Here is a 15,418-nt window from a genome sequence, read left to right as displayed (position 1 = left end):
TCCGTACTGCCAGGGTAACCATAGCAACGGCAGTACGCTGTCAGACTGGCAACATAAACGGAGAGAAGAAGAGGAGAGGTGATTGTTAAAAAGCTATGTAAGGTCAGGCTGAGCATCGTTTAATGTTAGCACATTTGTTCGAAAACAAAAACAGCAGGTATTAAAAAAAGGAGGATGTTAAATTTTTTAAAATTTTAGCCTTTAAAAACTGAAGCCAGAAAGCGGTTCTGAATTTACAAATGGATTCGGGAAATGTTGTGCACAGAAGAAAGCCGGGGATCCCTGTAATCGGTTTGAAAGCATCCCAGAAGAGCCACCGCCATCAGGAGGTGAGCAGTTTGGAAATGTCTCCACCGGGAAAGTAAATGACATTGTTAGAGTGTGATAACGCCTGATTTACAGGTATTTAAAGGATCAACAGCTGAACACAATAGTGTTGCTGTTAAATTGTTTCTAACTTTTCTGAGCATTTCACAAATTGCAAATTATATCCCAGCCTAAACTATAACCTAAATTCCTCTCCAGGTTAATGCTAAAAGTCTCGATCTCAGTAAGGTGATTCGTCTTCTTGAAGATCCTTTGACAGTAAGTTAAAAACCTGAATGCCAGTCCTCTTTTTTCTGCTATTGTATTACACATATAGTGCATTTAATCCCCCTATTTTTTACTAAAGACTAACTTGAAGGAAAGGCACCTTTTTGTTCTGAAGAAACTACTGAAGAAAAGCCAAATTGGCTTTGTATCCTTTCATTTCTTTCTCTTATTGTAGACTGTCTTTCTAAGAAACCCCTCTCATGCGTCACACAGCGCAGCAGATTGTCAAATTTTCCTCATTATGGTCCCCTGCTGCAGTGATGGAAATAGATCTGCTGTCATACCATGTAAACACAAAACCAAACATTGGTCCCAAGGCTCTAATTTATCACAGCATCACTCTTTCTGTCAGCATTTTCTGTGTTCAGAAATAGGCTGAGTTATCACAATGACCCATCACCCATCTCCTTGTCGGGATTTAGCTCTGCATGAGTGAACAATCTGCCAAAAACTTCTTTAACTGTCTGAAGCTTTTAAAAGAACTGACAGCCATCGCAAAAATACTCAACATCTGCGCAGAGAAGGTGACAGATCACCCTGAATATGTGTCCATTCTGTGTGAAGCTCTTACAATTTGTAGGTAAGAAACTCTTTCAAGCAAACAGCTCATATTTTATCTCACAAGATGATCTGATCGTCAGAGTGCTGCTGTCTTTCGTCTCAGGCTTCCCTTTCTGAAGGAGAAGACATCTGACGAGCTGCACTACGCTCAGGACGCCACAGAGTTTCTCTCTCATATGGGTAATAAAGGGCTTGCAGATTGGCCAGTCACTGCTGCTTTAAATACATTTATATACAGGTGACAATTATGTTGTTGGGTTTTTTTAAAACAAAAAGACAGAAAGTCACATTATTTGATCGTAGAGTGTTAAAAATTCAAAACAGGAACAGAACTGTGAAACATTTCATAATTCCAGCTTCTAATTTTGAAACATTTTTATTATTTTAGTTGGTTTTTAATGGTTTTGTTTGCAATACATGATCACGAAAGATTTCTGCTGTGGCATGTTAACCTTACATGCTGCATGACATTCAAAACAAGCTAGCTCCCTCTAAAGATGTGAATTTTTAAAAACAACTCAGAAATATAGATTATTAAATTTTAAGAAATGTTTAATCATTTGAAGTTTTTGTTCTTCAGATGAGAATGACGACATGGAGCGCTTCTGAGTTGTGTTTCTCTTGGCAGGGTGTCTGATGAGAGTGTCTGATGCCGAAGTGAGGCAGCTCATATTTGAATGCGTGAAATCATTCTACAGCTCTGTGGCTCCCAAACAGATGCTCGATGGTACGGATGGTACCACACGAAAGCCTCGGACTTTCCCTTCTAACAACCGATTTTCTAGACTTTCACTAAGTGAGGCTCTGTCATGGCGTCTGTGGTGGCATGCTTGTGCTTTTCTTTGTCCTTTGTGTTTCTTCTCTTTTCTTTTCATTTGTTTTCTTCATGTTTTCTTTATTAGAATTGGTTAGATTTCATATAGATATGTACATGAGCTTACAGCCGTACCCAGTGTCCTATGAGGCTGTTCAGGATTAAGAGATAAAGTTTTTGAACACATGATAGCACAAGTTGAATAGATCATAAAATCTGTCAAATATGAGGCTGAAATAAGGATTGGTAACTTATTTTTCTGATCATTTAAAAGAGTGTTTTGGGTAGACTTTCAAGAGTCATATCACCAGTGTGAAGTAGGTGGCTGGTCAGTACAAGGGCTCATTTTTACTTATATATTTTGTTGTTAGCTTAGTCCTTATTAAAGTGATTGACCATCATTTGTTTCAGAAACTCATGTTTAGTGAGACTCTAATTTTTATTTTCATCTGAATCTAATTTGTGTTTTTTTATGACCATGGCATGACTTTTTTAAAATGTCGATTCCTCTTTAGTTATCAGTGTAATTGTCTTGTTCCTTAATGTGTTTTTCCTTAATTTCTGTTTTATGCACGCTTTTAGAATTTTTAATGATTATTTTTAACATTTCAGAAGTTTTGAGTAATGATGCCATTGTATGAAAAATTAATCCATGTTTGACAAAAGCCTTTTTTCCATCTCCTGGCTCTGTAAAGACTGATAGCTCTAAAATGTTCATCTAAGTTGCACAACTTTGCATGTAAGCATAGAAGCATCACCTGCTTCTGTTTGTGAGGGTCAGCCAATCAGGATGAGGTTGGGGTAAGAGGAAAAGGGCTAAAATGACTTGTTTTAAACAGAAGCTGATGTGAGGGATTGCGTTATGGCTGAGTACAAGATAAATAATTTTGAACTGTGAGTCATACGAAACTACTGCAGTACAGTCGAAACATGGAGCTGGAAATCACCTTAATAAGTTCACTTTAAGTGGCTTATAATGATCTCTTAGCTTGTTTCTTCCCTGATGTTGAACCTGGCATTTAAACATATATAGTTGTATTTAATAATGTTTCTGCTCTGTTTCCTCAGGCCTCCAGCCGACCTCTCCAGGCTACAGGCTGCAGCTGCTGGAGCGCAGTGAGCTGGCTCAGACACTTCTCCTCTCCATGGCCACTCTCGAAAACCAGCCCACCATCAAACTGCAACTCCTTCACATCCTTCAGATCCTCTCCAGCTGCTCTGGTCAGTCATTTATTTCAGTGCAGAGCCAGTGAGGGAGGGAAGGGGAGGAGCAGATGACCTCCTTCATTGGAGAACGTAGCCAGCTCTCAAGAACATAAATCAGACTTTCGGACAATTATGATTTTAAGTGTCCTTAAAATAACTGGGTTATTTACTGGGTTACACACATCTATGTTTCACTTTACAACCACAGATATGAACTGTTCTTCAATACTCCACGCACGAGGAGCAGAGACGGTATGTCTCCACATGAACGACCACGATCCGACCGGCCAGGTCCTGTTCCGTTCTTCCGAAATCCTCTGGAACCTGCTGGAGAGGGGCAACAAGGAGGTGGTCACCGCTCAGCTCGGCACCCTGGAGTGTGTCCTGTACGCGTGTCCTCCTCATTTAAGATGCTTTTAAATGTGCACCATGTGCCTGATGGATGTAGGATCTTTTAAATGAGGCAGCATGAGGGAAATTTCCTTGGAGTTTACTTCACAAAAATCTTAAGATTTTAAGTACAATGTTTTTCTAATCTATTAAATGCCTCGAACAATCAACACACCTTTAAAAGACTAGGGAAGAAATACAGAACTACAATGAAATAAACATAAATACATCATTCTTTTGTTATGTGTAATGATTTTACATTTCTTATACGGGTAATTGAAATGCCCGCAGCTCTGATTTTAGCCAAACCATCATTTTTAATGGAAAAGTTTAATTATTTGTAATTCGTCTGATTTCTGTTGGTTGTGTGTTCCTTATGTGGCAGGCCTTTGCGCTGTCATTTATCCTTTGATAGCTGACTTTTGGCTTTATTTGTTCCTCAGCTCTCTGAAAGAAGCATTTTTTCACCTGCTGAACACCGGCTCTGGACATTCAGACCTCCTACTCAGAAACGATCTGCTCGTGATCACAACTCTCATTGCAGAAAGTCCAGGCTCACACCTTATTGTGAGTACAGGACAGTTTAATGAATAGTAATTTGTTACTTTTTTTCACCCACCGGTTGTTTTTATGAATTTTTTTAATAATTTGAGGTGTTTCTAATTTTCAGGAGAGTTCATTTGCCAAACAGCTTGTGGTTTTCAGCACATTTCCAGAGCGTGAGAGCACTCTATCCTTTAAATGTTACACACTTTTTACAAATGACTTCATTATTCATGAATACAGTAGCATCTTTTATGAAAATAAAACTGCTTATTTTATTTATGTTTTAGTGAAAAGTCACAACCCTTTGATCCGCAACCTGAAGCTCAGCTATAGTAACGAAGACTTGAAAATGAAGAAGTTGCTGTTGAATCTGCTGGTTGTTATGTCGAGGGACTTGGCTGCCCTGCAGGTCAGTCACACGCTCACCCAGTCATTGTTTAAGTTTGGATAACCTGTGTGATGACTCAGTTTTCTTCTCTCAGCTTTATAAAGAAGAACGTGTTGTTCTGGCTCTGCTGGCGCTCATGAAGCCGCCTGTCGCCTCCTCGTCTGAGCGTCAGTCGGGGTCACGTCACTGGTCCGCTGCGCAGAAGGAGGAGCTCCAGCTGCAGGCGCTGGCCACCCTCGCCACCATCGGGCCGCTCATGTTGGAAGAGTACATTTCCTGTGAGGGGAGTACCTGTCTGCTACTCCTGCTGGACTGGTGTGTTGGGCCAGGTTAGGAAACACAAGAAAAACAAGACCAAGCAGAATCTGTACTGTATCTGAAAGGTTAAAGGTCAAGGGAATTGCAGTGTCCTATCAGAGTGTATTTGAGCCAAACAAAGTCACTTATACACTCACTTTTTGTCATTACCATGATTTGCTACACAACAGACATTTAAACAGCTTTTATCTTACTTTTTATCATACTCTTCAGCTTCTTTTGTCTCTTAAAGGTTATTTTTTTATGCAACTGATAGTTTAACTAGTTTCACAGCTTACAAAATACCTCATAATCAAACCCCCATATCTAACCAAAAATAGCTCTTAAATAATACACATTTCAACTCCTCTCGGCACTTCAGCTGACGCTTTAACTTATGCCTTATAATCTCTGTCACTTTAACTACTTTCTTTGTCAACAATGTGAAAGCAGGACCCAAACACAGGACTTCCTGTGTAGAGCTTAGTGTGTTTATTTACAGTGAAGCAAGACAAAGATGCAAATAATCCTCTCCATGCTTCCCATGCTCGTTCACTGCTCCCGTGCTGTGGCTTCTCACTGTCTTTGGTGAGTTAATCTTCTCCCAATGGTGCCAACAGCACTATACTTCTTCCACTCATTTCCGCAACCCTCTGGAAACAACAACAGGTTGCTGTTAGTACATGTAACGATCAGAGAACCAAGACACTGTCACAAACTAGCTGGGACCTGACGGAGTTTCTCACAAAATTCCCACATCAACTGAAGTTCAGCTCCTCTGTTAAGTAATCCCTCCAGATGAGGCTGATCAGCAACAGGTGTGTTAATTATCCCTCAGGTGTGGCTGGCTCCCCTACGGGAAAAACTCTCCGGGCCTGATGTCTCAGGAAACCCCGGACCACACCACACACACACACACACACGCACACGCACATCAACTCGTACATAAGGAAACGAGGGAACGGGAGAGGACAACAACAAACATACGACAGTAAGGCATGTTAAACAGACACACAGGCAGGGCGACCAACCCAAGATAAACCCAGAAATATAAACAAGTCCACAAGAAACACATGAACCCTGAGTCCCCAGACCCAGGCCTGTGACATTCTTAGCTTATGGATAAACTTCAGACAGTTCTTTATTTGTTATTTATTAATTTTAAATTAGAGGCAGATGTTTTCAGTTAGAGGGACAAAAGGTGCGAGGGGGCACCTGGTCTTTATTTTTTAACAGTGGATTTATTTAAATCTAATTTATCAACATATGTTTGAGGAATTAATTATCTAGCTATATAATTCTGGCTTTAAGCAGAAGGCGTTTCATCGCCCCAATCCTGGCTTCTCTTCGTTGACTCCCTGTAATTTTAAAAATAGATTTTGAGGTTTAACGGATCACTGTTAAAGCATGTCTGGCCCTGTTTGACCCCCGTGTGAGCCAGGATGAAGCCTTATGTGTGTCAGGTGTGTCCATTTAGCTGTGCCAATGTCAAGGCTTACTGCAAATCAAACGATGACCAGACTGTTTGCTATCAGAGCCTCTCAGACTTTGGAACAACCCACCCGAGGAGATAAGACTCACAAAACCAGAAACATCTTTAAAATGCTTCTTTAAACACATTTTTATGACTCAGCAATTCCATTACATGAGATATTTTTGCATTTTGTGTTTTGTTTTTTTTATTATTCGTTTTTGGTTGTCAGTTTTAAATTGTTCCTGGTTTGAGTGACTTAAGTGTTTGGCTTTCGGTGTAGATATAAGCCTTTCAGTATTCTGTTTTTTCCTGTCTGTCAGAGCACTTTGTAAACATTTTAAATTATCCATCCATCCATCCATCCATCCATCTTCATCCGCTTTATCCGAGGCCGGGTCGCGGGGGCAGCAGCCTAAGCAGAGAGGCCCAGACCTCCCTCTCCCCAGCCACCTCCTCCAGCTTATCCGGGGGAACACCAAGGCGTTCCCAGGCCAGCCGAGAGATATAATCTCTCCAGCGTGTCCTGGGTCTGCCCCGGGGCCTCCTCCCGGTGGGACATGCCCGGAACACCTCACCTAGGAGGCGCCCAGGAGGCATCCTTGTCAGATGCCCGAACCACCTCAGCTGGCTCCTTCTGATGTGGAGCAGCAATGTCTCTACTCTGAGCCCCTCCCAGATGGCCGAACTTCTCACCCTAACATTTTAAACACATTTTAAATGAGCTATTTAAAATCAATTTTCTTAATTATAAAGATTTCTATGGACGGATGCTCATCCGTCTCTAAAGAGTTTGGTCTACACCAATCCACCGTCAGACAGACTGTGTACTAATCAAGGAAACTGAAGGCGACTGAAGCCATGTAACACGGACTCATAAGTGGGATAACCTGACAAAATATAGGACTCTCACATGCTTTTGACTTTTAATGAAGTATGTAATCCATGTAATACACACCTCATTAAATAAAGTCCAATGAAACATTTTCATTTGAATTTTTTAATCAGGTTTTCTTTATCTGTATTTAGGAAATGGGTAAAACACTAATTATATTTTAGATAATATCTATGCAGAAATATACAAAATCTTAACAGGTTCGCAAACCTTTTCACGAACTGATCAATCAGTCAGTAACTATATTCTCTCTTTTATTCCAGATTCTTACTTTGGCCAGGGTCACAGCTTCCACGCCACCGGAGGCAGAGGCGGTAAGAAGGCGCAGACGCGGCACTGTATCAGAGTGCTGAGATCGGTGACTTCTCTGGGTGAAGAGTCTGTAAACCAGGACCTCTGTGATCAGGGAATCATCAACCAGCTTCTGGGTGACTGGACTGGACACATGACACATGCTCAATATCAACATTTACTGTTGATGAATTCAGTAGAGTCAAAGCTGTCGTGTTTCCTCAGGGATTCTCATGCAGATAGACCCGGGTCCTGATGAAGATGATGTCGTCGCTCTGGAGATAAAGTCGGATATTCAGGTGATCCTTTCAACGCTGTGTGAGACCGACATGCACAGAAAGGTAAAGCTCATATAGCTAACTTAATTAAAGCGCTTAGAGCTGGGTAGTTGGATATCCGGTGAGTCTGTGTTTGTTTGCTGCCTGTTCTGTTTCATAGGAACTGTTTGGCTCAGAGGGAGTTGAGATGGCGGTTCATTTTCTGAAAAAAGGCTCCGACAAGTTTTACAGCGGCCTCGGACACAACAAGCTCGTGCTCTCCACAGTGGACTGTGTGTGGTCAGTGAACTGCAGCACACTTTAATAGATGAACTGCTGTATTCATATTTGTACAGTCATTTACATTTGCCAGATCCTGGCTAGAGTAATATGAGAAACCAGAAGTGTAACTCTGTTAGCCAGATGTATGATGATGTCTTTGTTAGGCATAATTTAATTGTATAATATTGTTTCTGTATTGGAGCAGATGAAAAACTCACTTCGATTTAATGGCATAACTGCCTTAGCGGACAAATGGGACTTGCTCAGTTTACATAATATGAATGCAGTTCAGCTCAGAGGCATTTAACCTCTTAAATCTGGGGCCTTTTGCTGATATTTATTTTATTTTTAACAATATTTTTCATTTTTCTGAAGGTTTATGCAGTAAACTAGTCATAATGAACATTAATCAGTACGACTCACAGTGAGCTTGGGAGTGGCTGCAATCACGGCACTGTAAGAAGGTGACAGACGTACTATGGTTGTTCGCCTTCCTTGACTCCTCGCTCTAACCAGTGTTGCTCCCTGCCCAGGATGTGCACTTCCTCATAATTGAAAGATTGGCCACTGGCCTGCAGGTTCAAAAGACTGCAGAGTCCCACCCCAAGGACGCAGGTCTTCTGTGTGTTTAGCGAGAGGTTGTTTGGTTTCCCTGATGCATGATAAACAGCAGTCCTCCTGGCACTTAATGACGTACACTATATTATTCTGTTTACTCCGAGAGACCTGGGGTCCTTGGAGTGGACCATTTTTTGGCGTAGTATGCTTTGGAAAGTGACAGAGATGCTGTGTTTTTCAAAAAGCCTGCCTCAGCTGTTCACATAAGGCAGGGGTATCCAACTCCTTAAGGGCCGGTGTCCTGCAGGTTTTAGATATCACTCTGGGTCAACACACCTGAATCAAATGATTATTTCATTACCAGGCCTCTGGAGAACTTCAAGACATGTTGAGAAGGTAAATTTATCATTTAAATCAGCTGTGTTGGATCAAACACATCTAAAACCTGCAGGACACCGGCCCTCAAGGCCTGGAGTTGGACACCCCTGACATGAGGGATCACCAACAGTTTTTATGCAGGCAGTGATTAACCTTCTGGATCCTGGAGGATCCTGGAGGGGGGGACTGTGCTTTGAGGAGATGGTGCTGTAGCGTTCTAATAATACCCAATTTGTGCTCCAGAGACTGGTGAGAGTTATGCCTTAAATACTGGGCTGTAAGCATTAGTTTATGGTACACATGAACTTTTAAAAGTCTCCCTATTACTCACAGTAATTTGTCCTTTGCCTGTCCTATTTCATATCCTCCCTGCTGAACTCGATGTGTTTGTCCACAGAACGTGAGTGAATTGTGGTCGATATGAACAGAATCAACTTTCTGGGAAACATTATTTACTACTTTCTACAATATTACCTACATTTAATCATAGTTTTATCCGTAGGCTATAGTGTAGTAACAGATATGACTATTATTATGAAGAGGGTCAGTGAATTTTAACCTAATCTGGAGAAATATTTGATGTCTACCCCATTAGAAATAAAAGTACAGAATCTCGAGATCTGTTATAATGACCTCGAGTTCAGGTCATCATAACACTTGTCATACGGGTCTAAACTTGATTTTTCAGTTCTGTTATGGACCTGCGAGCAGCTCAACAAGCACATTTTTTGTTGCAATTACAAGCCAACTATCAGGGGTCTATTTTTTGTCTCCTACAGCTGAGAAAGTTTCTGTCTGTGCGCCTTTTCTCCCATCAGGTCGTGTATCGTAGGCTGCTACACCACAGAAGATTACTTTCTGGTTAAAGACGGGGTGTTTCTTCTCCTCCACTTACTCAGTGTGAGTAAAAGTTTCCTGAAGTTACTGTCGAGGCTTTAAAAGTTTCCTTTTTTCTACCTGTATTTTGCGATTAAAAATAGGATTTCAGCTGCTCTGTGTTAAAGCTAGTTCATGTAAGGCAGCGTTCACAGGTAATATAAACGTCCTTTTCTCCTGCAGACAAGCCCCAGGTGTGTGCACGGTGCCGTCCTCGCCATCCTGCTAGAGTTATGTGACAACCCGAACACGGTGCCGTACATTCTGACGTGGAGGGACGGCAACGGACAGACGGCTCCGAGACTCCTGCTGCAGCTGTGGAGAGAGGAAGAGGAGGAGCTAGGAGTTCCTCGAAATCAACATGGAAGCATCGCAGGTCGGTCTAGTTGAGCACGAGGAGTAAATGATGAGGCTTTGAGGAGAAGAAGAATAGTTTGTGGCTGACACATTTATTCAGTGAGACTTAAAAAGCCAGCCATTTACTGTCATCCAGACATTCAGCTCATTACACTGAGAACAGATTTAATCTTTTTCTTTCAATTAGATATCAAATCGAAATAAAGAACTTTGTTTTTTAGATTTCTGCTGCACTAACAGGTCAATGTTTCTACTAAACTGCTGATGCAATTAAAAAAAAAAAAAAGTATCCTGTTAGTCTGTAATGTTGTTTTGGGGTCTTTTACAGGCGCCTCTGCTTTGTCCTCCACTGTCTGTGTTGGACTTCGACATACACAGCATTATTTCTTTTCCCAACCTGGATTTTATAAACATCTGATTTTTATCTGACATTTTTATGTAACGATAACGTTCTGCACCACTGAGCCAACCAGATGCAGGGAATGGTTAAATATAACTGGAAACATAATTTTTTGTGTGTTTTTGCATAGCTGATGGATTTTTTTTCATCTCTCCGTCTCAGACAGAAGGTTTTAAAAGTTTTACATTTTGCCAGCAGGTAAAAATCAGATTTTAGGCTCTTTTGGCTCTGTAATCTCATATATTTCTCTATATTTCTTTTATCTTGAAGATCCTCAGAGGCCCATCCTCAGTCTTTTCCAGCTGGATGAAGCTCAGCTTTCATTTCCTGCTAACGTGCCGAGTGCTGCAGTATTGGAGATGTCAGAGAACCTGCGATTGAAGATTTACTCCGTCTTCTGCAAAATTGGTAACCAAACAAATTATTCAGTTTCATACTAAATGTAAAGTATTCATTAAGAAGATTTTGTAATTAGAGTATTTGATTAGCCCAATTTCTTTGTAGCTCCTCCTATATACATATTTAGGCAATAAAAAATACTACTATGTAAAACAAAATGCTACTTTAACATGTCACTTCTCGCAGCCTTTCAAACGATATTCAGTCTCAATTTGGCTTTTTTTAATTAAGTTTATCTCTTATTGATTGAAGATCTTTTAAAGTTTTGAAATACTGAATATAGCGATAAAACGATATCATAATGTTCCGGTCAAAGCATTTGCTAATATTGTTATATTAAAAGCAGTCAGTAGTATTTGTGACTTTTTCCTTTCAGGGTTTCAGGATCTTCCTGGATTGTTGGGAAAAGATTATGTGACTCTGACCATCATCAGGAGATATCTAGACTTTAAGGTAAAAGTGAAGAAAAAATATTGTAGATGCTTCATATAATAGTTGCTCAGACTGTGTTCAAAGTTTGTTCAAACTTGAAATGAATGTAAAGCTTCAGCTGTGAGTAGAGATGTTCAAAGTGAAAGTACAAAATTCCTCGTTATACAAAATACTGAGACGGATTTGAGAATCTGTCAGGAAAACAATCTATAAATAACCGTTAGTCACAGGGAGTAAAGACAGACTTAAAGGAGTCTGGAGCTCTCTTAAAGGTTTCAGATGCAGAGGACATAAACCGAGATAAACATCAGCATGTCTGTCTCTTGTGGTGCTGCAGGTCGGTGAGGTGTGGGATGAGATCAGCCGGGAACTGAGTCTGGAAGGCGTGAGGCCGATCAGCCCCGACCAGGAGGCTCTGAGCACCATCTGCAAGATCGCAGAGGACACGGCGAGGAGGATCGTGGAGGAACAAAACAGCATCCTAGAGCACCATCAGAAGGAGGACATCAGCGAGGAGAAGCTCACATACACAGAGGTACGGAGTAAAGGAGTGGAAATAGCTTAGATGAAAGTCAGCTTAAAATGTTTATCTTTAATAAAAAAAAACCAAAAAAGACAAATTATATTACACAGATTGTTTTTTTTTCTTCCTGAGCTACTATACAAATAATCAGATTTATTTTCACATGCATAATCAAACAAATTCAGTCTTTTTTCTTTTTTTTTATATGTCTAGTAAAAAGTTTTCATTGTATGTTTGACTAGAAGCAGAGATCCTCTGGGACAATTTGTTTTAGTTGGAGGAGATGCCGAAACTGCCTTTACATATCAGGACCTCTCCAACACTGGATACGTTTAAAACTCGTTTAAAGACCCATTTTTACTCTTTGGCTTTTAATAATGTATGAGTCATTATTTTATTCTTATTTTTTTCTTATCTTTTATTTTACTTTCCTTTTAAATTTTATCTGATTATTTTATTGTACAGTACTCTGGTCAACAGTTGTTGTTTTTAAAAGTGCTATATAAATAAAATTGATTTGATTTGATAGTAAAATGAATTCTGACTTTTTTCTGTCTTTATCACAGATGAAGTCTCGCTGGAAGCAAAAGGAGTTCATGGAGAAGTCATGGGAGGATTATGTTTCTAGGACTTCAAACTATGAAGCCCTGAAGGTTTAAAGATTTTTAACCATAAATTCTATCCTAATAATAATAATGATAATATCTAGATTCTCAGTATAAGTAGTAAGTGTATATTTTTGTTATGCGCTTTGTATACAGGAAGTAAAAGCACAGAGGGAGAAGAACGCCGAATCATCCAGACCTAAACCAAAGCACGAGGATGCTGCTATCCGCCCTGCTGAGGTCTTTACACTTAACCTTTCATGACTTTTACAGGTCACCCGCTTCATTGATTTAAAATAATTAAATCTCATATCTTATTTTCACAAAATGGAGCAAAGAAAAAAGTCTGTTTCAGGTATAGCTCATTTTCTGGTTCTGAGAATGAGCATTTTTAATGCATGTAATGAATTTCAGCTTAATTTGGAGTTTGTGGCTTAGAAAGCATCTCTGAAATTAGTTTTAATAGTAGATCAATCCTGACATTCAGAGGCCCAATAACATAAATGAAGAAGATGAATGAAAATATATAAGACGAGATTAGACGTACTTTATTATTGCCAAACTTGGGAAACTCCTTTGTTACATTAGTTAAACTAAAGTTAAATGGAGCAAACTAATAAATAGCCTTTCTAATAACTTCAGTAGATCTTAACTCTGCACTAATAATGCACAAAGCACAAAATGATCATGAAATCAGTGGAAAAGGTACGCTTAAATACGCAGGGGGTAAGAACAAATGATGGTGAGGAATTGGTGTAGTTATTATGCAAACTTATTTTAAGGTGATAACCAAATATAAATCTGATGTTTTGGTGAAATGTGATGCCCTTTAGAATATGCTGTGTAAAGAGCTGTTAGATACAAAAGAGTTTCTTTATCTTTAATTCAGTTATTTTCCTGTTGTTTGTGAACAATGATCAAAATTTTAAAAATTGAGGAGCAACTCGCTGTAGTCTTGACGTTCTGTTTCGGTGTGTTTCAGCATTTCATCGGACACGTCGTTGGAGTGGAGAGCACGGACGCTCAGGGTCCGGCAGGAGTGAAGGTGACGCTGGTCAGAACGCCGGTCAGAGCCCCAAGCGAGGACAAAGGAGAACCAACAACACCAAACCCAGACTACTTCAGCACGGCGTCTTCTGCAGACTGACGTTACCGAAGTGACTCTTAATACAAGGCATTCACATTGTTCATGTAACAGCATTTATTGTGCTGTACGCTCATAAAATTAAACTGCATTAATGTAAAGACTGCATTAAGGTGTTTTACAGGAATTGTCAAGATACATGAGTAGAGCAGAGGGGTCAGCAAGTTCATTACAACTTAAAGTGAACTTTAATGGTAAATGGCCTGTATTTGTATAGCGCTTGACTAGTCCCTAAGGACCCCAAAGCGCTTTACATATCCAGTCATCCACCCATTCACACGCTGGTGATGGCAAGCTACATTGTAGCCACAGCCACCCTGGGGCGCACTGACAGAGGCGAGGCTGCCGGACACTGGCGGCACCGGGCCCTCTGACCACCACCAGTAGGCAACGGGTGAAGTGTCTTGGCCAAGGACACAACGACCGAGACTGTCCAAGCCGGGGCTCGAGCCGGCAACCTTCCAATTACAAGGCGAACTCTCAACTCTTGAGCCACGATCAAGAGTTAAACGATAGTTTAAAGCAGTCCAAAATAACTGAGTCCAATCGGCAAGAAGATACATACGTTTTGAGTTTTTTTAAAACGGGGGGAAAAAGGGCAGTGAAGGAGTGACTCAGTGCAAACAACCCACACTAAAAAAATATATATTATTATACCCAAAAATGCAGACTTTAAGTAAGTTAATTATGCAAGTTTTTTGTAATTTCGTTACCAAAGGGAAATGTTAAACATTAAACTTAATGGTTAAATGAAATTTACTTAATTGGTGTGCATTCAGTTTATACCAAACATGTTTACATTATTCATTAATAATTTGAATAATTTGCAAACAACCCACACTAAAAAAAAATATATTATTATACCCAAAAATGCAGACTTTAAGTAAGTTAATTATGCAAGTTTTTTGTAATTTCGTTACCAAAGGGAAATGTTAAACATTAAACTTAATGGTTAAATGAAATTTACTTAATTGGTGTGCATTCAGTTTATACCAAACATGTTTACATTATTCATTAATAATTTGAATAATTTGCATTTTACTCACAGTTATTGCTTCATATTTATGGGGACAAGTACCATTGTTTTGAGTGCAAGGTGTAATTCTAGACAGAGTGACGATTAGGGATTAGACACAAGTGAAGACTCATACGGGACAAAACTCCAGAGCGAAACAGAAGAAAAATGAAGAGAAAACAACCTAAAGGTATGGAAGTTTGTATCCACCATCTAAAAAACACAATTTGGGGTTGTTAACTCAAAAAGAAAATAGCTTAAAATTTTACCTTTGCTCTGCCTTTTTCGTTTTCTGTGGCAGAAACAAGCTTGCATAAAAAAGACACGTACTAAACACAGAGACAAGAAAACTCACATTAAACATGAACCCAACAGCATTAACACAGAGATGAGAACAGATTGGGACAATCTAAACTCAAAATAGGAACCGAAGCAAAATACAGATCAAGATCTAAAAACTAAGGCTAGAACAAGAAAACCAACTTATCAGGAAGAGAAACCAAGAAAGATAAAAGAAAAATAATTAAAGAAAGCCGCTTATAGTGTTTATATTTCTGGTTCCTGTGGCTCTAGAGGGATGCAGCAGATGCAGACGTGAGGTCACTCCATGTGTACAATCAACACCTTGTAGTCTAGCCCACCACCCCAGCCCTTTATACAGGCACACACACAGTCTCTGTCCTTTCAGACAACGTTACACTGGCTTACTTTAATTTCCTGAAGACTTATCTGAGCCATA

The 15,418-nt window shown here is 39.9% G+C and overlaps 1 protein-coding gene and 1 long non-coding RNA gene across 6 annotated transcripts; one reads left to right on the top strand and one right to left on the bottom strand.

The window, feature by feature from the left end:
* Positions 1-9: 9 nt before the first annotated feature.
* Positions 10-13,765, top strand: LOC146492848 (cilia- and flagella-associated protein 69-like). Of its 5 annotated transcripts, none has more exons than XM_085149285.1 (24): positions 13-102; positions 199-329; positions 526-585; positions 674-739; positions 1,065-1,174; positions 1,259-1,335; positions 1,784-1,951; positions 3,038-3,190; positions 3,384-3,561; positions 4,009-4,132; positions 4,236-4,284; positions 4,399-4,520; positions 4,594-4,828; positions 7,426-7,590; positions 7,679-7,794; positions 7,892-8,010; positions 9,747-9,828; positions 9,988-10,180; positions 10,832-10,969; positions 11,337-11,413; positions 11,730-11,927; positions 12,482-12,568; positions 12,677-12,760; positions 13,503-13,765. In XM_085149285.1, the coding sequence occupies exons 2-24, from the start codon at positions 240-242 to the stop codon at positions 13,665-13,667; spliced, it is 2,856 nt and encodes a 951-aa protein (XP_085005411.1). In that variant the 5' UTR covers positions 13-102; positions 199-239; the 3' UTR covers positions 13,668-13,765. The 5 variants fall into 5 exon arrangements, with proteins under 5 accessions (XP_085005413.1, XP_085005411.1, XP_085005412.1 ...); XM_085149286.1 differs by having other exon boundaries at positions 25-97; XM_085149287.1 differs by having other exon boundaries at positions 10-329; positions 1,784-1,882.
* LOC146492849 (uncharacterized) lies at positions 4,114-7,427 on the bottom strand. The gene is made up of 2 exons (XR_014872069.1): positions 5,377-7,427; positions 4,114-4,811 (listed from the first exon to the last, which is right to left on the bottom strand). It is a non-coding gene; the product is annotated as an uncharacterized LOC146492849 (long non-coding RNA).
* Positions 13,766-15,418: the final 1,653 nt, after the last annotated feature.

The sequence above is a fragment of the Neolamprologus multifasciatus genome, chromosome 22, assembly GCF_963576455.1.
Source record: "Neolamprologus multifasciatus chromosome 22, fNeoMul1.2, whole genome shotgun sequence".
Taxonomy (NCBI): domain Eukaryota; kingdom Metazoa; phylum Chordata; class Actinopteri; order Cichliformes; family Cichlidae; genus Neolamprologus; species Neolamprologus multifasciatus.
The sequence above is the reverse complement of the archived record's forward strand: the minus strand, read 5'-3'. Positions and strand labels throughout refer to the sequence as shown.

Coding starts and splice junctions, on each gene's coding strand:
- LOC146492848 (XM_085149285.1), top strand. CDS start 240: ATGGATTCGGGAAATGTTGTGCACAGAAGAAAGCCGGGGATCCCTGTA. Junction 7,795..7,891: donor AGACCGACATGCACAGAAAG/GTAAAGCTCATA, acceptor TCTGTTTCATAG/GAACTGTTTGGCTCAGAGGG. Junction 8,011..9,746: donor TCCACAGTGGACTGTGTGTG/GTCAGTGAACTG, acceptor TTCTCCCATCAG/GTCGTGTATCGTAGGCTGCT.